The 22,810-nt window shown below is 35.7% G+C and overlaps 1 protein-coding gene and 1 pseudogene across 4 annotated transcripts in view; one reads left to right on the top strand and one right to left on the bottom strand.

Annotated features, from left to right (window-relative positions):
* Window positions 1–1,324: 1,324 nt before the first annotated feature.
* The window catches only part of Zmat1 (zinc finger matrin-type 1), a 67,525-nt gene continuing 46,039 nt past the window's right edge, over window positions 1,325–22,810 (bottom strand). For all 4 annotated transcript variants that reach the window (XM_085684988.2, XM_085684990.2, XM_085684989.2 and 1 more), the window contains 6 exons: window positions 21,270–21,376; window positions 19,976–20,077; window positions 19,715–19,889; window positions 16,797–16,862; window positions 7,418–7,517; window positions 1,325–3,900 (listed from right to left, as the gene is read on the bottom strand). In XM_085684988.2, coding sequence (XP_085541114.2) covers window positions 2,583–3,900; window positions 7,418–7,517; window positions 16,797–16,862; window positions 19,715–19,889; window positions 19,976–20,077; window positions 21,270–21,376 — 1,868 coding nt within the window. In that variant the 3' untranslated portion in view covers window positions 1,325–2,582. The remainder of the gene's footprint in view (window positions 3,901–7,417; window positions 7,518–16,796; window positions 16,863–19,714; window positions 19,890–19,975; window positions 20,078–21,269; window positions 21,377–22,810) is intronic.
* Window positions 9,964–10,531, top strand: LOC125389414 (NADH dehydrogenase [ubiquinone] 1 beta subcomplex subunit 10 pseudogene; annotated as a pseudogene).

The raw sequence follows: 22,810 nt of genomic DNA, 5'->3' as shown, positions 1-22,810 counted from the left end.
GGCACATCTTGCAAGCAAGACAGATTATGGGCTGAAGGTTTTGTGGCTGAATTGGTGTCCGGTCCTACTGCTGGAAGCCTTGCCTGGCTATATAAGATAGCTGATTCAGGCTCTGTATCCTTCATTACTCAAAGTCCTCACTACAGTCTTCCTCATATAATCCTGGGAGTTTCTACTTCACTAGGTTTCCACATGACCCCCCCCCCCACAAATGCACCCTAACTCCAGTTATTTCTCCCAGTACTCGCTCCCTCCACCCCACCCGATCCCTCATATTTTCATCTGCCCCCAGACCCACTTCACTCACAAAATATGTTAGTTTTAATGTCTCCAACAGATTTGAACACAAAATGGATATTCAGAAAAGAATCTACCAATTCTAAAAATTCTATCAATTCAATTGATTTCTAACATTTTCTGTGAATACAACGTGTGTGTGTGTGTGTGTGTGTGTGTGTGTGTGTGTGTGTGTGTGTGCGCGCGCGCGTGTGTGCGCAATCAAAAGAAAATTGCCAGTATCGTAGCTGGGAATTTACAGTCTACTTTTTCTACCTGTCTTACCATTTTTTTCATCAGTACACCAAAATGTTTCTTTAAAGAGAGCGTTAATACACTGATATACATTTATCTTATACTAAAAGTTTTATGGAAGAGAAACTGATTTTATGACAACCTAGCATACTTTGGAATGGTTTACTCATCTTAGAATAAACCCAATCATCATTATGTTCTAGTATCTACTTGTCATTAATTCAAACCTCAGAAAAAATATAAAATCATTTTCCCAGATTCAGATATATCACCACCACATTTGCCATGATTTTTGACAGGATTGGCATATACAGGGCTTACTGTATTTTAGCTTTTTGTCTCAGGACTGCATACTGGATTCTGGTGATATCTTTGCAAAATCGCATAGCAACCTGATGGCACTACTAAGATCATAATCCTGGGATTTGGAAATCTTAGGCTTTTACACTTCCTACTACAGCATAATAATGTTCAAGTTCGTACAGAAAGTACTTATCATAAAACATAGTGCACTATCAGAAAAAAAAAACTAAAATTAAATAATTTAAAATTAACAAATCCCCATAGCCCTTAAGCACTTACAATGTTTTTCTCCTTCACTTTCAAGTTGATGATCTTTTTCTATCCTAAAGATAAACTCAAAACAATGTTAACTTCTATCAAGCAATCTGTAGAATAAATCAAACTACAGCCTTACTGTGTGGTCTTCCTAGAAATTAGTTGCAAACTCCATTTCTTGTACCTCACATGGATAGAATAATCATCTTTTGATGGAAACAATCACAAAGAAGTATTTAGAAATTAAAACACTTTAATATAAACATTTTTCAGAATATAGACCGATTTTTTATCAGCCCTTTGGAGAACATTTTAAAAGTATATATCATCTAATTTATTATACACTAATTTTCCACTTTCAGAACTAGAAAATACAAAAATACACTGCAAATTAGATTTAACAAAAAAGGGCTAAGTTGCTTCATATATTTTCATTGGAGAAAACATAAACATTAACACACAACAGTAGCAAAATACCACCAATACTAACACAAATTCTAAAGGAATGGATTCTGAGAAGTCTGGTCTCCCTCAGGCCTGACCATTCTTCCAAAACCAAACAAAACTGGGGAAATTCAGGGTGGTATGGCTGTAGACTGCTTTGTAATTCACCGTTTTAGGTACATAGTTTCCATGAGCAAACAAGTCATTTTCATTGCAACGTGATGGACAAAGTAGAAACACCTCTACTTAAGAAAACCATATTATATATAAGCAATAGAATAACTTTTCTTTCATATAAAATCAGAGAAAGTAACTTTAAAAAGCATATTGAATATTTTGACTTTATCTGGCTTCTGTTAGCAATTAACTGTACACATGTACAAATACACAAATAACACAAATTTCAAAAACCAAAGTTTTAAACCTTTGTTCAACCTTAAGGGGACAAAACTGCAAAGTAGAAAGCACTGAATCTTCTGGATTTTCTTCAGTAGGTTTCTTTCTCTCCCATTCTTCTTAGTATTTTGTTCTTGTTTCTTGAAGGCTAAGTTTAGACTTTATGGTTCTACTTTCAATTACATTTTGAAAGGAGAGAGTGACATAGAGAGAGAGCAGGGAAAGGTGAGAGAGGAGAGCAGAACAGAGGACACATACACACATAAAGAGAGAGGGAGAGGGAAAGAGAGAGAGAGGGAGATGGGGAGGGAGGGAGAGGGGGAGGGAGGGAGAAGAGAGAGTTTTATCTCTTCTCTTCATTTGAAGTGCTTTATCTCAATTTCCTCAGAACTTTTCCCAGTGATTTTTCTTGATTCAGTCTTCTGATAGTAAAACTAAAAGTTCAAAATTCTTGAGTAGGTTTACCTTAAACCATTTTCTTAAAGGATGAATTTAGATATCTTGTGTTTCTTTTCTCATATTCATTTTTGCAAACAAAAAAACCTCAAGGTTTTTGAGCTGATACTCTACCTGCTTTTCCTTAACTTCACCAGTCACTCTTGTCTTTAAATCAGTATTGCTTTCTTTTAGCCATTCTTGGGTATCTTGTAAGTTCAGAACCCAAGAATTGACTCATCCCAAAGGATTTCCTCTTCTGTTCTTTCTTCAACAGATTTCTTTTTCTCTTTCTTGTGCTTGCGTTCTTCTTTCTCTGAGGACACTTCATGTTTTCTTTTCTTTTTTCGATGCTTCAGTTTTTCAGAACTGACTCCAGCTTTATCTTCCTCTCCTTTAGTTTGCTCAATGTTCTTGTCTTTGTCTAAATCTTTATCCTGATAGCTCCTTTTCCTTTTGTGCTTGGACTGCTCTTTCTCTGGTCTTTCTTTCTCTTCCCCCAGATGTCGTCTTTTCTTCTGATGTCGTCTTTTATGAGTTGTTTCATGGGCACTGGTATTGTCATATGAAGGCAGCTCCTTGTAAATGTCATATTCTACACTATGTGAGCCAGGGTTATTTTCTTGCTGACTAAGGCTCAGAGGAACAGGTTTTTCTGAGAAGCAATCTCTTGTGAACTGATAGTAACTATCAGAGTCTGGGTTCTGTTGGCTCTCATAAGCTGGTAAATAATGAGGTAACTTGTTTTCTACAGCTTGTGAACTGCTGTATGGATCTGTGTAAGTCTGGAAAGTCTCACATGGGAATCTTTGCTCAAACATTCTCTGCTTAGATCTTCTGTCAACCATTTCTCTGTAATCATGAGCTTCAAAAGCACTATCAATTCTTCTAAAAGACGTCTTTGGCTTAAGTTCTCTAGATTCCTGTACCTTGCTGTAATCATCAAATTCATTTTGGAAATCATCATTTCTCCTTTTTGAATGAGGTGGTAACCAGTGAGGTAACTGGCCTTCCACTGGTGAGCCATTGTATTGTCGCTGGTAGGTCTGTGGACTCTCAAATGAAAATCTTTCCTCACACATCCTTTGTCTGTGTTCAGAATCAACCCTTTCTCTGTAACCATGATCCCTATACCTTTCTGTCATCCGTCTAAAACTAATATTGGGATCAAGTCCTCTGGCCTTCTGTCCTTTGATGTAATCTTCAAGTTCATCCTGGAAAGAGTCATATGTTTTTGACTGTGCTGGTAAACAATGAGGTAACTGGTCTTCTACTGCTCGAGGATTATTGTATGGTCCTGGCTGTGTCCAGAAATTTTCAAGTGGAAGTTGTTGTTCAAGCATTTTTTGTCTGGGTCTGGAATCAACCATTTCTCTGTACCCACGGATTTCCAAGTAATTATCCTCCATCTTCCTGAAATGAACCTTATACTCTAGCTCTCTAGGTTTCTTCATTTTGTTATAATCTGCACATTCACCTTGGTAAGACTCCTGCATCTTCTTTGAATTCTTTACTTGACTGATAACATGAGATTCTCTACAAAGAAAACAATACAAAGTTTTGATTACTCTGAAAACTTTCTTTGATCTAAAATATTAGTTTAAATAAAATCTACAAAGGTTGAAATACAAATCTAAAACTATAAAAAGAATTTTGATGCTCAAATCATAGCATGGATAGGTAGATATCTCTCCAGAATTTCATAAGTTTTATGCAAAAACATTTCTTAGAAGATGATAGATGGGAGACACTGACACTTTCATTTTCTCCATGATATTGAAATATTGAAATAAAATCATAGATGAAGAGCTGCAGGGAAAGGGAAAGCTGTGGAAAGATACCAGAACGCAACAGCAGACAATAACAAAGTGAAGTACAGGAATACCGAATGTTGGAACTGGAAGAGATTTAAATGGAGCACCATAATAACAAGTGCACAGTAATAAACTACGGATGAGGAAGATGCCCCTCAGTGGGGCTCTTAGCAGAAGAGAGAAGGAAACTCTTGGTGAGTTTCAAAGTACAGAAACTAGCACCTTGCAAAAAATACAGTCTTAGATAGGAGACTTATGATCTATTAGTAATCTGACCCCAAAGAAGTCTCCTGTATTTTTCAGCTTAACTCATTGCTGTTGAAATGAAGAATTATCTTAAAAGTTGTCCTGTTGTCCAGCCTTACTTCTGGATATATAAATTCACGTATTTTAATATCTCCAAAATCCTGACTGTCCATCTGAGTCAGTGTTCAGGCTAAAAAGATCAATAAAGAGACTTTAGAGTTAAGCTGCACTGTAAATCAAATGGACTAAGCATACAGTATTTGATTCAACAGCTGCACAATACACATTCTTTTCAACAGCTTCTGGAATTGCATAGCCAGAGAATCATTAGAGAGAAGAGAAAAGCTGCTTCCTAAATGGATTTGGAGCTTGCTTCATAAGAGGGAATCCATGCCTACTGATGTAAATCTGCTCCAAAACCCATGAATGAAGAGGTCTTAGACCCTGGGAAGGGATGGTAAGATAATTTCTTAGCTAAATTGGCAACGACAAACCATCCTCTAAATGTCTATGTTTACACTCACAGACAAAGGCTATTCTCTGCCTTGAACAGAGAATCCTCTCCTTTGCAAATAAATGCAGAGACCCATGGCTGCATAAGATGCTGAGAATAAAGGCTTAGCCCTAGACTAGACATTTATACCACCTGCTTAATATTCAAGGAAAGCTGGGGAAGATGGGTCAGAAAGAATATAAAGTTCTGGTAAATGGGGAGAGGGGTTAGAAATTGTATCTTTAAAGTACAACACACAAGTGACAACTATGAACTTATAGCTTCTGTGTATAGTGTAACCAGGTCCACAGAAGTTGGGCCCTCCTATCAGTCAGTTATGAAGAGGAAAAGGATTCAAGAGGCCCTACCACATACTGTTGATCCACTGTCAACCACAGCTTCTTGGAGAGGGGCAAGCATAGTATTTAGACGTATACCCAATGGTGATTCCACAACGTTCTGATGGTTGATTCTGCACTCAAGATCACACAGAAAGCCCTAAATAAACTTTGTGAAACACTAAAAAGAACCAAAGCTAGTAGACATGAGGAAGAGATTTATAGTGAAGGAGGCTAGTAGGGTGTGTGTGTGGTGGGGAAGGACAACAGGAGAGATTGAAAGAGTAAAAAGAAAACATAGTATACATGTGCAAAATTATTAAAGAACAAAATCTACTTATTAAAGAAGAAAATGCAAGACAAAGAATGATGAGAATGCAGAGAAAAAAATGAATATACATTTTAGTGGGATTATAAATTAGTGCAGCCACTACAGAAATCTATATGGATGTTACTAAAAAACTAAATGTATAACTTCCTAAGATCCAACTATATTACTCCCAGACATATACTCAAAAGAATTCTAGGTTACTTAGAAGAGAGATGGCTAAACAACAATGCTTAATTCAATACCATTCACAATAGCCAAGCTACACAATAGTTTAGGAGACCATTAGCAGATATAGAATATGTTGTGATTCTCAAAGAAATACTTAATATTTAATAACAAAGGAAAATAAAATAAAAATAATATTGTTTGCTAAAATAAAGGATAGACATGGAGATCATGGTGTTAAGTGAACTACCCCAAGGGCAGAAAGACAAGTATTGACTGTTTTTCTTTCATCTATCACAGTAAAAGGGGGGCCACTAGGGAAGAGGTAGGACATCAGCATAATTGGGACAATGAATATGACCCAAGCATGGGTTATAAATATGTGGAAACATCACAATGAAAGCAATTATTTTGTATATGAAATATGTGGTAATAAATTTTCATGCCTGGGATAAAATAGAGGATGAACATAGGAGTGAAATGATCTCATTCTACTCTAATACCACAAATATTAATGCATGCCAGTATGTGTGGCTAATTAACATTAATAAGTAATGTCCTAATAAAATGTCTGAATATCACATTTTTAAAGCCAGTTCTTTGATTAGATGCACAAATGTGACAGGTTATAGATTTAAAATTCTGAGGTTTTAATGTCTATAGTGTAGTTTCATTTGCTGAGTCTGCAATATAATTCCTGTGGTGGTCTGAATGAGAATGGCACCCATAGGTTCATGCTTGAATATATGGTCTCCAGTTGATGGAACTGTTTGGAAAGGATTAGGAGGTGTGGCCTTGTTGGAAGAGGTATATCATTGGGGGCAGAATTTAAGGTTTCCAAAGACACTGGCCATTCTCAGTGTTCTCTCTTTCTCTGCCTCTTAATTGTGTATCAAGATGTGAGCTCTCAGCTGTTCCTCGCACCAGTTCTTTGCTTCATCATCATGTTTCTTATTCCTCCAAAACTGTTAATCCCAATTAAGTGCTTTCTTTTATAAGTTGCCTTTGATAATTGTATTTTGTCATAGCAATAGAAAAGTGACTAAGATACCTCTAAGTAATCACAAATACTATAAATATGTTCTTATAGGGGAAAATAATAAATCGTACATTTTGATTTAAAAGTCAGCAATCAAAATTATACAAAACACAAATAATTCCTTGCCCTGCTACCAAGATTACCTACTGTACAATTCCCACTAATTTCTCCTTGTCTTAAAAGCAAATATTAATATTGTTAAAAACGGATCTGGATTCTGTATTTTAGGTACAACAGCATGACCTTTGTTCTTAACCATTATACCTCCCTGTAAAGATCAATATTAGATCACTGAATTCTTGGAATTAAAAAAACCTTTTTAAGATGCCTTGAATTTGCATGGCTAGCCTGAAAAACTTATTTTTAAAGCACATCTACAACGAAAAACAATGTTGTCTATTCAGGAGGGTTACCAATTTGCCAGAAAGATCTATCAGTGCATTATTGTGATTAGTAAATGTCCTTGACACTAGTGTGCAATATGTTACAAACACTGCCTACTTCTTCTAGATTAAGATCATGGGGGAATGAATATCTAGAAGGTTCGTAAAATATACTAAAGATTATTTGACTAGAATATTTGGTCTTTGGTAACATGACAATTTTTTTATAGCAAAAACCACTTACTTTATTTGATGTTCACTTCCTTGCATGTGGGACCGGAACATATGTAAAGATGTAAAGGTGATACTGCAGATATGGCATACGTAGGTTCTCATTCTATATGCTATAAAAAATGATAGAGTTTAAGAAGATCAATATGGAAACACTTAGAATAATATAATGCCAGTGATGGATAATACTTTATTAGAGACCCTCTATTTGAAATATCCTAAGAAAGACTGGTCCGAAGACATAAAATCACTTGCTGATAGTCACAGAAACAAAGAATAGTGTTAGTATCTCTTAGCCCACGTCTCTAAATTTAATGCCCAGAATTCCTTATACTATACACTGTATCTATAGTTTTCATTTATTTCCTAAGAATCTGCTATCTGCTTGCCTGATGTTGCTGCATACACTATATAGCAGGGACTTTATTGGTCTTCAACAGTCTTTTTGTTTGCTATTGATTTCCTACAAAATCAAACCCTGACATGTCACAAAACATTAATTAAAAACATAGGAAAATTTTACTCTCTTATCTGAAATCTTTGTAGTTCACTAGTTACCAAAAATAATTTCCACAAATTTTAGAAAAGAGAATCATTGAGTCCCATGCACAGGATGAAAGGTAAAAGCAAAATCCTAAAATGATAGCTTCCATTTAAAATGAATAAAAAACAAACAAAAGACCTGACAAAAACACAAAACCAAAACACAAAACCTTTCAAAACAAACAAATTATAAAAAGAAGCTATATAACAGCTAACTATTCTGCTTTCAAAGGATAATTAGAAGCAGGAGATAAACTTATTTTTTAAATCTCACCATCTTTCAACTTTCTTATTGGTCAGAAGAACAACTTTCATGAGACAAGTATAATATCGATATTATTCTAGAGGCAGGGCAATAAATTGGTACCATATAAAATTTAAGGACAACCAGAATCACCTTCTTATAAATCAAACAGCAGTTTAATCACTTAAAGGAAGATAAGTTAATCATATTCAAGTGTATTGACCTTTGTCGAACAAACATTATTTACAGAAACAAGAGATTACTTGCAGATAAAATAAAAATAAAGATATTGAATAACATGTTCATTATTAATACATATTGTTAATGACCAGCAATCAACGGGTTATATTAAAATTTGAATTAATGTTTTGATAAGGGCACTCAAACATCCTTTATAGAGAAAACAGTTTTTCAAAAAAACAGTGTTTAGGAAAATTATTTACATATAAATGTAGATAGACTTTGTATCTCACCAGTTACACTGATCAACTCAAAATGGACTAAAGAGTTTAAATATAAGATTGGTATAGGGGCAAACAGGAGCATGTAGGCAATAACAACTGATGAAAAAAGAGGCCATGAATTTCAAAGAGAGTGGGAAGGCGTATACAGGAGAACTTTGAGGGAGCAAAGGGAAGGAATAAAAGCTGCAGTTAAAATACAATCTCAAAACTAAACAGCAGAAACACTGATAGCTATAAAATTACTAGAAGAAAATTCAGGTAAAATTTTCCAGGATACTGTAATATGCAAGCAATTTTTGGAAGTGGCTCTCAAAATTCAGGAAGCAAATGCAAATACAGACAAACAGGATTTTAAAAAAATGTTAAAGTTGCTACAGGACAAAGGAAACACATAACACAATCAACAGATAATCTACAAATGGGAGAAAATTTGTGATTTGTGTAAAATAACAAGCAATTGATATTTAGAATATATAAAGGAATATATATTGAGGAACCAAAACCTCAATAACAAAATAAAACCTTAGGTCATTTCTTGGAAGGAGACATCCAAAATGTTCAGTAAGTAAATGGAAAATACAAAACATCACCAATCACCAGGTAATTGCAAACTGAAAGAACAAGGAGATGCTACCATACCTGAAGAAGAATGGCTAATATAAAACAAAAAACCCTAAGGACAGGAAGTGCTGATGAGGATGTGGAGAAAATGTTGATGGAAACCTAAATTAGAATAGCCATTTAAAGTATGGAGGCCACTTATCAAATAAGAAGATAATTACCTTATGTTCTTGTAAATGCAATATTAATGTATATCCAAAGAAACTAAAATCAATATGTAAGAAAAATATACATTCATATGTTTATTACATTATTCACAATAGGCAAGAAATTAAACAATTCAAGTGCTTACAAATTATTGAACAGATAAAACATAGAACACACAGTGAAATGTTATTTTGTAATGAAAAAATACTGAAAACCTGGTGCGGGAGAATTGTCTGTATTCTGACAATTATGTTTTAAATAAACGCTGATTGACCAGGCAGGAAGTATGGGCAGGAAAACCAGACAGGAAGTAGAGGGGGAACAAAGAGAACAGGAAAATTCTGGGAAGGAGGAAGCCCATTCCTCCCTCTCCTGCCCAGACTCCGAAGAAGTAAGATGTGACCTGCCCTGCTGAGAAAGGTACCAAGTCATGTGGCTAACATAGATAAGAATAGTGGGTTAATATAAGTTACAAGAGCTAATAAGAAGCCTGACTTAGCGGAGCGAATTGAAGCTCTGCGGGGAGAGCTTGCTGCAGCCATGCCAGACTCTTGGGACAAGGATGTGTACCTTGAGCCCCCACACCGCACACCAGCTCCCTTGCCACAAACCTCACTCCCCAACCCCTCGACCTAATTTATGAAGGCCTACGATCTCGTCGTGGACTGGCCCGTGACCCTCATGAGAGAGTTTATTGAGCGACAGCATGCCAAGAACGGAACCTACTACTATCACTGGCAGTACCGACGTGTGTCAGACATCACGGAATGCAAAGAGGGTGATATCTATGGGGCTGAGATGCAATGGAAAAGGGACTACAAAGTTGACCAGGAAATTATGAACATCATCCAGGAGAGACTTAAGGCTTGTCAACAGAGAGAAGGAGAGAGCTCAAAGCAGAATTGGGCCAAGGAACTGGAGCAGTATACCAAGGTGGCTAAAGCCTTCTATGACCACTATTATGACCTGGGAGCCTATTATTCTGCTAGAAAGTGCTTGGCAAAGCAGAAGCAGAGGATGCTGGAAGAGAGAAAGGCTACCAAGCAAACAACTGCTGCCTAGGACTCTAATAAAGTGACTGGGTGTGCCTCGCCTATTTTAGTGCCCACTAAATGCAAATAGAGACAAAAAAAGAAGCTTGACCTAATGGGCCAATCAGTTTACAATCTCATGGAGTCCTCTGTGATTTTCTTTGGGGTTTGCTGGCTGTGGGGTACCAGGTGGGACAGAAACCCCAACAAGCAGACCCCTTCATGTTATAAATGGTGCTGGCTATGGGGAACTGGGCAGGGCAAAAACCCCAACAAGCCAGCCCTCATGTTACAGAATGGTGTCTAACCCCAACGTGGATGGTTGCATCCACATAAAGCCTGAGACAGCTTGGGAAGTAATTCTAGAACAAAATGACAGCATTGCACATGGTTTCTTGGTAGCACCAATTTCTTGGGTCTGCTCTGATTGGGTCTACAGGCAAGCAGGTGCTCTCATCTAAGAGAGACTTCCTGACTCAACTTTAGCTGCAAAACCCTGCAGCACTTTTAAGAGGTCCTGCCACGAAACACTTAAATGGTGTTGATGAAAAGCTGAACGTATGCTTTTCAGTTTTCAGCTGTATCAGGAAAAAAGCTGCACCATTTTAAAATGTTGGTTTTCTGGGCCATCCTGCCATGACAAGCTCTGACTCTTTGAGGCAGGAGGTCAACTACAGAGACAGCATTTGACTGTTGCAGCAGAGATTCACTTGCCTCTGCCTCCTGAGTGCTGGGATTAAAAGGCCTGCACCACAACCACCCGGTTTCACTTGTCTTATATATAAGTATATCTGTATCAAACATTATATGATACTTCCACAAATACCCACAGCTTTAATGTTTTTGTGTGTTTGAAAACTTTGAATGAATGATTCTTTAAAAATCATCTTCTGTCTCTATGTTCTTATTTCATGCTGATTAAAAACTTTCTGTTTCTAATTTGATTTCCTATATTCTTTGAGACGAGGAAAAATATAGTATGAATTCATAGATATTAAAAAAATCCCAAGACCTGGAAATAATGTCTCCTGTTATTGTAAATGAACACTAGAATGAAAATTCACTAACATGAAATATACCAATTTCTTTGGTAAGAACCACCCAGAGCATTAGGTATAGAATCCTAGAATTCTTTCCTGGAGAATAGAGTTCAGTTTCTATAGTGGAATTGGGAACTAGTTTTGAAAACTAACACTGAAAGTAGATTATCAGAGACACTGTGAGAAATATCCTGAATGAAATATTTTTATAATTCCTTAGTTATCTATTGGCCTATTTCAAGTTTGTGAGTCCCTGGTTTAAAGATTATTAGCTGAAGACTATGGATGTCCTATAAAACAAACTACTCAATCAGAAACTGTGGATCTTCACAGCAAGGTTTTTCAGGAAATTATTGCTATCTTTATTTTATAAATGTAAAAACCAAACCAGAAATGGCCTTGATCAACAACATATATAGAGGGTGTACCTAAGTGACACATGATGAACCAGACTCCTGGGTTTCTCTAGATTTGTGGTTTTCAAATTTGCTTATACATTAGAGTTATGTGGAAAATGTTCATGTTAACTTAGCCCTTGGCTTTTCATACATCCATGGTTTAATAGTGGAAATATAGGAGTTGAAAGGGTTTCTGTCACATGCAAAGGGTTTACAGACAGTTCCAGAACTGTGGTGTGATTACTATTACTTTAACTCTTGGATTTTCCACATGTTTATGCTACCACTTTCTAGAATATGGATAACTGAGATATAGTAAGTAAAAATATATAAATCATTTCTGTATAGACAGGAAACCTATTCACTGTCCCAGTTATCAGAATTCTTGGCCCAATATTTAAAAATTATCTTAAAGTCTATTTTGCATATGCACACATATGATTTGTATATTATAGTCTCAAGCATGTGCCATGTTGTTCATGTGGAGGCCAGAGGGCAACTTGGCGGAGTTAGTTCTCTAATTCAATCATGTGGTTCCAGGGACTGAACTCAGGTTGCTAGACTTAGCACTAAGATTTTTTGCTTGATGAGCTATCTTGTAGGACCCCAGCCTAATCTTATAACCTGCCCCTACTGTTTCTTACACTCTCCACTCTCTTATCTCAGAGACTGCTCTTGGACCTGTTTAGCTCTGCTATACACCTGCTACAATCATTTCTAAGTTCACATGAAAACTCAGGCTTGTTAGTACCTTTTAACAAGCCTTATTTTAATTTTAAATTAACATACAGCTGTATACTGATGGTTCCAATAGTGTTAACATGTGAAGAGTTAGCAATGGAAATCTACGGAAAGTACAAAAAGGTGTAACAGAAGATTTGATAATACTTACTTATAGAAAGAATATAGGGAATTAAGTAGTTAGAGATTCAAGTGTAGGTGTTTAATAGTGAACTATCGAGGACAAAATTTTGCAATTTAAGTTGAATTTAGAAATTATTAACTTAATTTTAGGTAAGTGCAATAGTGGAACTAAAATTAGTAAGATAACTAAAAGAAACACAACATTTAAAAATATATTCATACTTTAGTATTGTATTAGCACTAGTCTTGTAGTCAATCGTGAGCTGAGCTAGATAGGGACTTAAGCAAGCAGTGATCATGAGGAAGAAAAACTCAGATATGGAGAAACATGAATATTATAGCAGATAAATAGAGGCAAAGATAGATAGAAATGAGAAAATGAAAATAGTGAAATAATTAAAGTGGCATATGGTGTTAAGTTGCCTTTTTTGAAATATTATGTGTTTTGCCTGCATGTATGACATGTATATGCAGTACCCACGGTGGCCAGAAGAGGGTGTTGGAAATAGAGATGGTCATCAGCTGCCATGTAGATTCTGGGACTAAAACTCAGATCCTCTGCAAGAGCACTCAGGGTTCTTAGCTTCTGAGCTATCTCTACACCTCCATAATTGCCTTTTTCTTAAAACTGGTTCACTTGTAACAAGGAATTCTGTTGTCAGTGTTCTCTAAAATTCTTATTAGCTAATTTAATTTCTCTAGATATGCCTTTTTGTTGTTGTTTGAGAAAGGGTTTTGCTATGTAGCCCTTGCTGGCCTCGAACTCACTATGTAGCCCTGACTTGCCTCAAACATATAGTATACAGTAATCTTCCTTCTCCTTCCTGAGTACTGACATTATAGGCATGTACCACCATGTCTAGGTGAACTAGCTGTTTTCATAATGCCCAAATGTTTACGCTCGGGAGACAGGAGTTGTAACAGGATATGTTTATTCTTTGAGCACTAGCTTCAGAGATTAGTGTAGAATGCTTTCAATAAATAGGTTGAATTTTACTGACACTATTTCATGATCAGATATGAACTTCACCAAAATTCTTTTTGTTGGTTAAGATTTTTGTCAACTTGACACAAGCTAGGGTCATCTGGGATGATGGAGCCTCACTTGAAAAAACTGATCAGGTTGGACTGTGGCAAGCATGTGGAGAACTTTCCTGATTCATGACTGATGTGGAAGGGCCCAGCTCATTGTGAACAGTGCCACCCTTGAGCAAACGGTGCTATTTATTTAAGAAAGCAGACTGAGCTAGCCATGGTGGTAGCAAGCCAGTAATCAATCTTCCTTTATGGTGTCTGCTTAAGTTATTGTCTCCAGATTCCTGTCTTGAATACCCTCCATAGTTGACTATAAGTGGTAAGCTAAAATAAACCCTTCCTTTCCAAAGTTGCTTTTGGTCACAGTTTTTTTTTAATTTTTTTATTTTTTTACAGAAAGCAAACGTTCTTTTTCCCTTCTTCCCTCATTCTAATAATCTTTACATTTCAGAGTGCTAAAATACTGTCTCACACAGCAGCAGCAACAGTCCAAACACTTCTCATTTAGGCTCAGTTCAAATGTATACAGAAGCCACACATTTCAGACACTTTCAACTCACCAGTAGGAAAAATACCCAACAACTGACAGTCCATCATTTCTTCAGACATTTAGAGTAAACTGCCACTTTTACTTTTATGCTTACTTAACTCAACATTCTTTAAAATGGTGGATAAAACTACATATCTCCACAAAAGTTTAGCACAAAGTTAGCACTTTGACCACACTATATAGGAAACTGAAATAGTACAAGCAAAGGGAAAGCATTTGAGATAAAGATGCATTAATAGTTCACTGTTTCATATACTGCACTAATCTCTACGGAGGTAAGAATAGTTCTATGCTTGTTTTTATGTCTAGCACTGGAAATAGAGATGAATTACATGACATATCCTCCCTTAAAAACCTTAAGCTGAAATGGGAGGAAAAGCACTTAGAGAGAAAAGTAGATACACAGAAGGGTAGGTAGCCTTAAAGGAAGCAAAAAGGCTTCAAGGTAGCAGCAGAAAGTCTAAGAATGAGTATGAATTAGTCAGAAGCAGGTTATTGAAGTATTTCAGGCAACAAGGGAGGAGGGGTATAAGTAAAAGTACAAATAAAAGAAGTAAGGTAATGGTTTTTGGAAGCCATACAACTTGCAGGTATTAACCTGCATAGATAACAACATGTCAGTAGCAGAGGGCAAGCATGAAGAGGAAGGAAAAGAAGGAGAGGGCTGGGGCATTGAGATTTCATCCTTAGAAGTTGGAAAAGCAGTGAAGAAATTTCAAGTGGGACAGTATCATGGAAAAATTTGTGTTATGAAGGAAACACTCCAGTAATTGAATTGAGAGTACATTTGTGGAGATAAAACCAATGGGAGAAAAAGTACCTAGAAGGCTATGACTCTGTGTCTTTAAGTTTCTTACATATAACTCATTTAGAGGTCTTGTTAAAGAAGTGAATTCTGAATAAGTAGGTCTATAAGCAGGGCTGAATTCTATTTTCTAATAAGCTCCCAAATGATACCAACAATTCTGGTCCATATCTCACAGTTTGACTAAAAAACTCTAGGAGTATATAAAGACCTATAGTAGTGTAGGAATGGTGGGGATAGAGTTAGGGGGACAGTAATAATTCAGGAGGTAAGACAATCACAACTTGGTATTTCATTAGATTTAGAAAGTTATGATGGTGTGGTATTGGCAAGTTGACAGTTATCTATAGGTTTTGATTTTGGAAGAACTTTGATTTAAAATGGCTTTGAGGTGTCCAACTGCAATAATATCTCCCATTTTGACAGGGAGTCTAAGTTTGATGGACAGGCTATGAGAGTACAGGTGACAGTTAAAGCCAGGGGAAAACACAGAATTGTGCTTGCAGAGTCAGGGCCACTAATGGAACCTGGGAGGACCTAAATCTAGGTGTTGAACTGACAAAGAGCTGATGCAGATAGCAAAAAACAAAAACCAAACCAAACCAAACCAAACCAAACCAAAACAAAACAAAACAAAACAAAACAAAAAACAACGAAATAAAGTAGAACCAGACCATGAGGAATTGTACATGAAAAGAAAAGAATTTTAAGAGGTGAAAAGTAATGAACATTTTCACATAGAGCAGGAAATCTATCTAGTAAGAACAGGTGAACTATAATGGGTTGAAGAAAAGGTAAAAGAGAGACTATGAAAGGGCAATAAGATACACTAGTAGTAAGAAGGTGTTTGTATGTGGTGGTGGGGGGATAAAGAATATAACAGAGGAACAGATATATTTCTCCAGTCAAGGCAAGTCTCTATGTTGTACTTGAAATTTTGCTACCCTTTCTTAGCTCTTAGCCATCTGGTCATTTGTCAAACTTTCTACTTCTATCACTCAAAATCATAGAAACCTATGGACCAAGACATTTTATTTCCTTTGTTAGCAAATTACGAGCATGTATGTATATATAGTCTTTTACAATGGGGCATTATTAACTAGTTATATATTTTCCTATTTAGAGAAAATGGTATATTTCTATTTATATGATCAAGAATGACTAATTTAGCACTCCAAATGAATATCGTTGTATCACACTAATTTGAAATACTTCTTAAAATAACATGGAAACAAACACACACAGACACACACATATGATTTTGAAATTAAGAGACATAAAAAACTTTCTTTCTCTCATGTCCTAGAAAACAAATAAAAATACATGGAATTAACCACTTGAATACTACAAGTTCTTTAATTAATAAAAGCCAGTGGTTTATTAGTAAACTAGCATGTTTTATAAAATACAAAGCTCCTGTGAAAGAGTATAGAATATTTTTCTAGTTTGTATTTGATTTTGTTAGTAGACATTGCTCAGCCATTTAGCTATAAATGTTTTCCTATCTTCACTTTTTTTGCTCCTAATATAATGTTGTGAAGCATTAGTAGATTATTAAAAGAAGCAGGTAAAAACTTATACTATCTGCTTGGATTATCCAGATCCAAGCACTGTTAGAGAAACAAAGGAGTTTTTTGACCTTATTCCTACCTGGAGGAGGCTTCACAATAACAGATTTTAGGAAGGTTGGCGCTGCTGTAGTAGTATTGGGTTTATCTGCAGAAATAATTGTAATGAAAAATTATTAACATCTGATCAAATATTAGAATTGTATCCACTGTAAAGTATTAAAGAAATTCTCTAAAAATGCACTATCTTTCTACATACTCAGCACAGGGCTTCTGGATAAAAGAAATTAAGTTGTGAAGGCTCTTTTGTGAGATAAATGTGCATGCTAGTTTGTCACTAGTTTGTAAACCAAAGTCTTGGGAAGGAGGAAATATTTTACAACCAGTATTGTTTGACCATTTCCATTTATGGAAACAATAGAAGCATGGGAGCTATTTCAAGATGATTCTTCTGTAATTCACAAGATAAATCAGATGGTGTGAACTTCTAAGATGGTATTTTTCATCTATTCTGTCTTGATTTGTAATGCTTACACCAGAGTGAGCGCTCAGCAGTTAATAACTTGAAACTATATGTTTTATTGTATGTCTCTTTCAATTACTTTCCTCCTTGAACCCAAAGAAATGAATTTGGGGACTATAGGTAAGATATTTACAAAATAGCTTCTCTTGTAAAGCACAACGACTCTGTCCCTATTTTAATCAACAGATAAGAAAATAAGCATATGACAATCTGACAGACTAGAATAATATAAAAATTATAGTGTATCTTATTAGAAAAATGAATTCCTTCCTTCCTTCTTTCTTTTGGTTTTACAGGGTTTTGTAGGAGGGAGACCGCTTGTTCGTCCTGGCTGCCCAGAACCAAAATAACCACGCAGAAACTGTATTAGTAGAAACTGTATTAATTAAATCACTGATTGGTCCATTATCTCTAACTTCTTATTGGCTAACTCTTACATCTTAATTTAACCAATGTCCATTAATTTTTGCATCACCACAAGGTTGTGGCCTACCAGCCAAGTTTTAACACGTCTATCTCTGGCGGCTCCGGTTACTTCAAGAGAAAGATGGGTATCGAAGAGGCTCCTTATGGAGTTTGTTAGCCATTAGGGCAAGGAACTGCTCTTGCCTGAACTGCTAAACTGAACATGCAGGTGCAGGACCTACAGAAAAATGACTGCTAAACATGCCTAAAGGTGAGATGATCCTTCGGGGTTCCTGCTTCATGAGTCTGTGAGACATTCTGCAGGATACAAAAGAAAGTGACTAAACTGGCTTTAACATTTCCTGCTTTGTGGAAAAGTCTGCTGGATACTATGGGCCTGTAGGCTGACTACGGATGCTCCAACGGTACAAAAAAAAAAAAAAAACTTTGGGTGACTGTCTGGGCAGTGAAATGTCTCTGTCAATTCTAGAGTTCTGGAAGTTGCTTACAATGTACTTCCTGTTTACTTAGGCAATAGTATATACTTCTGGAGTATTTAAAGGAGTTAAAGAATAGATAGATAGTTATAGTTTCCCTTAGTTATGATAAAAGATAAAGTAGATATAAATATTGTAACTGCAATTCTTATTTAATACCTGTTTTGTTATATGTGATGTTACTATGTTAAAGTTAAAGCCTTTCTTTTTGTTTAAACAGAAAATGGGAAATGGTGTAGCAGGTCATTCTGTCTATGTGTTGCTTTCACTGGTTAATAAAGGAATTGCTTTGGGCCTATAGCAGAGCTATAGGGGACCAGAGCTAGGCGTGAAAAACTAAGTGGAATGCTGGGAAGAAGAGGCAGAGGGAGACATCATGGATCTGCGCTGAAGATAGACATACTGGAACTTTGCTGGTAGGCCACGACCTCGTGGTAATACACAGATTAATAAAAATGGGTTAAATTAAGATGTAAGAGTTAGCCAAATAAGAAGTTAGAGCTAATGTACCAAGCAGTGATTTAATAAATACAATTTCTGTGTAGTTATTTCGGGGCTAAGCTAGCCGGGTGCCTGGGATAAACAAATGTGCTCTCCTCTTACAGGTTTTCTCTGTAGTTTTTGGAGCCTGTCCTGGAACTAGCTCTTGAAGACTAGGCTGGCCTCACACTCACAGAGATCCATCTGCTTTTACCTCCTGAGTACTGGGATTAAAGGCATGTGCCACCACTGCCCAGCTAGAAAAAATAAATTCTAATAATCTGCTGAGATAATTTGCTCTGGAAAATACCTATATGATGTGCTGGACATGAATGTTGATAATTTTTTTCAGGAAATAATGCCCTAGTTACACAGTGAAAGCTCTTAAGAATGTGCTAGATCAATTATTCCAGCTGATCAAGTGTCATTTTTATGGTAGTATGTAAATTTTTCAAAATATGAACTGTTTTCCAAAATGTACTCTGCCAGTTCAGGTAATTCAGTGGAAGTGCTTTCATTTCTTCATTTGAATATTACTAGTAGGAAGAGGCAATGTTCTATAATTCTCTGTATCTTTGGGGTTTAGCATTCTATAATTATTCACTGGTACTTCACATTTATAGAAATAAAAGAATGGATTATCAGGATTGAAGGTTATTCAGCAATTTAGTTTGCTTTTTACAGCTTTGGTCATAAGCATACTATATAGTATACACACTAGAGTATATAACTATACAATACTGAAAACATTGATCTGAATGGACAAGTGAGATAAAGATGTACATCAAAAAATTATGCCATGGTGGGGAAACATAACTTAAAAAGTCAAGATTTTTGGTTTCTCTAGATGCTTATTGTTATTAATAACATATAGCACTCATTTGCTTTATGTGGATTTAGTAAACTGAATAGTGATCATAATATTTCTTAAAATTTAGTTAGCAGTTATCTCCACAGACAAGAATACAGAAAGTGATTTACTAAGTGGAAAAATAATCAAGTTGTTTGAACTGTAGTGGGAGTTTGCTCCCCAAAAGGAATGATACAATGTAAGGGAAAGATATATATCTGTTAAAGAGATGAACAGAATCTTACCCATCTTTGGTTGGCATCCTGATGGAGATATTCTGTCATGTTCTTCCAGTAATTGCTTCGGATTCTGCACATGGCTCTTTTCCACATATTGAGCCTGAGCAATGGCTGAGGAGTCAAAACTCATGTTACAGAAACCACTAAATTTGTCTCTGTTGACTTCTTCACTCTTGTACACCTGTAAAAAGCACATTCAATCTTCTTTATTTTTAAATATTAAAATCTTAGAGCTCACAATTATAACATTCCATGAAGAAAACTCACCTGAGAATTCTCAAGAGGCATGCTCACTTTTCTACCAGGCACTTCGTTTAGTTCCCCATGCACTTGAAAATAGAACTTAACATTTTGAGCATGTATTTCACTCTGGAAAAAGACACAACTTTGTTTATTTAACAAAAGAGACACCTACAATGTGCAGCTCTCTGAATGTGAGCTCAGAGACATAAATTTTAGCAGATTTTATACTAACTTTTTTTGGAGATCATAGTCTTGAACAGCCTAGACAAGTGACATATTTTGAGCTACATCCTCAACCCCTGACTGCAATAACTAGAAAGATTTTTTGCTCCTTTCAAATCTTTAGACCTCAGTTAAAATTAAAATAAGATGATTCTATAACTTAGAAGTCAGTATTTTATTTTTATTATGTTAAACATTGCAATGGGTTTCATTATGACATTTTCATGCATATATATATTTTTATTATATTAACCTATTATCCTCCCAACTCACTTCCCTTTCTACTTTCATGCCTTTTTATGTATACCACAATGATCTTCATTAGCATAATCTATATGAAGACTAGTAAAAGATATTCACAGGATTATGAGCTCCTCATCAGTGACTACATCAGTGCAGAAAATCCCTCCCTTTCCCAGCAACCATCAATTGCCAATGCACAGGGAGTGATGAGGCCTCATGATCTCCTGCCTCTTAACAACTGTTAACTGTTAATGGATCTGGGGAAGGGGGCCTTCTGAGCCTCTCCAACCTCAATGGCAGGATGCTGACAAGCCAAATCTATGGTCTACATTTACTATAAATGAAGATTCTAGGAGTTCTACAGTATCCCCAAACTTGTTATTATCTACAATATATTTGCTATAATAATAGAGAATACAAAGGGAGGCAGAATGATGTGAAGGAAAGAAAAGAGAGTTTGCAATCAAAACCAAAGAGTTTAATCTATATTCCCTAATTTAAATTTGTATGTGACTATCCTTTCCTGAGCCAATATTCCTGTCTGCCAAATAGAAATGTTACCATGTTGCCAGGCAGTGGTGGGCATGCCTTTAATCCCAGCACTCAGGAGGCAGAGCAGGCAGATCTCTCTGAGTTCAAGGCCAGCCTGGTCTATAAGAGCTAGTTCCAGGACAGACACCAAAGCTACAGAGAAACCTTGTCTTGAAAAAAAAAACAACAAAAAGAAAAAAAGAAATGTTATCATGCTTCAGGTCTTTAAATTAATCAAGTAAGACAACTTAAATGCAGTTAACTTGCTATACTTAAAAATACAATTCCTCATCCTCATTCCCACCGCATTTAAGCAACCAACCTTATAATGTGAAATCCTTTCTGATTCAAGCTGCAGTACCACTCCACATGCTTGACAAAAATCATCTGTAAAATATGAAGACCTTTCTTGTCCTTCACAGGTGGCATCTATCAATAAAGAAAAAAATCTATCATAGCAATGAAATTTGAACTAATCAAATTTTCATATTTGGGAGTATGTACTAATAGCCTTCTCTTCAAATATGCCATTGAATGTGCAATATATATATATATATATATATATACAAGTGAGTATGTATATATATGTATATATACATACATGTATTTAGACACACACACACACACATATATATATATATATATTTGATGTATAATATGGCAACAGCTACCAATTTAGAATGACAAACCCAGGCAATAACTTTGTAAAGGAATAGTTAAATGAATATATGTTACTTCTTGAACTTCAAAGAATGACTAAAGGAATCAGTAAAGAAAGGCTGAATTAAAAAAAAAAACAGTCTTGATTTTTTGTTTTACAGAAGACAATTACAAGGTATGTAAGACTTTCATATGAGAAACAGCTCCAGTGTTAGTTAAAAATTGTCACTGGATACAATACGCAAATATCTTCCATCACTGCAAAAATACCAGGACACTTTTATGCATACAGATCTCACATAAATCTCCCTCCAAATATATAAAGTAATGTTCATGTACTACAATCAAGAAATTTATGCTGTAGTGCCTGCATCAGCAATAAATAGCACATACCAAATAGTTTTATATGTACACTTTAGCTCCACACTTATATTTAATGTTCTTAACAGTTTCAGCATATTTTGCTGCTAGTGTTTATTGTTTTATCTATAAGATATTAATAAAAATAATCATACTTTTGCTTATAATTTGGCTATTTAAATGAGTAAGTTTGTATTATGCATACTTTCATGGATTGTATAGTGAATAAATAAAAGTTTTACTAAAATACAATATACTCAATTTCTAACAAAGATAACATGAAATATACATACATATAAAAAGAGAAAGTTACAGAATGTTCTAAACTAAATTTAAACGTATTTAGCTCTGGAAAGTAGGGAAGATAAGAGAAGAAGACTTAACATTTTACTTACTACAACTTGTTTTGTAAAAAGCACACAGCACTTTCTGTATATGGTGAGGGTAGATATCAGCAAACGGGTAGGATATCAGTTCAAATTATCATCCATTTACAAAATACCTTTTCAGGAGTTAAGGAAATCAGAATGTATATTATAGTGTCTATGTGTATTTAAGACATAGAATATATCGGATACATAAGATGGAAACTTCGGGTTACCGGTAGGTATCATCCCTTCCCCAATCCTGCCTGGAATGGAATGAAGGAAGATACTTTGTGTATGAGGAAGCAGCAGTTAATGAAAATCATGTTTTACTTTGAACCCTAATAGCGGGCACACTTTGTTAAAATTCATCACCTCGCAGGCACCCAAAAGCCCGATTAATCAGGCAGGTGTTTCTAAACCAGTTCTGGGAACTCTCTGGATCCTGCCATTTCAGACTTTAGGGCGGTGCAACAGT

The sequence above is a fragment of the Myodes glareolus genome, chromosome X (assembly GCF_982192425.1).
Source record: "Myodes glareolus chromosome X, mMyoGla1.1, whole genome shotgun sequence".
NCBI classification, from domain to species: Eukaryota; Metazoa; Chordata; class Mammalia; order Rodentia; family Cricetidae; genus Myodes; species Myodes glareolus.
This window is presented reverse-complemented; position numbering and strand designations above follow the sequence as displayed.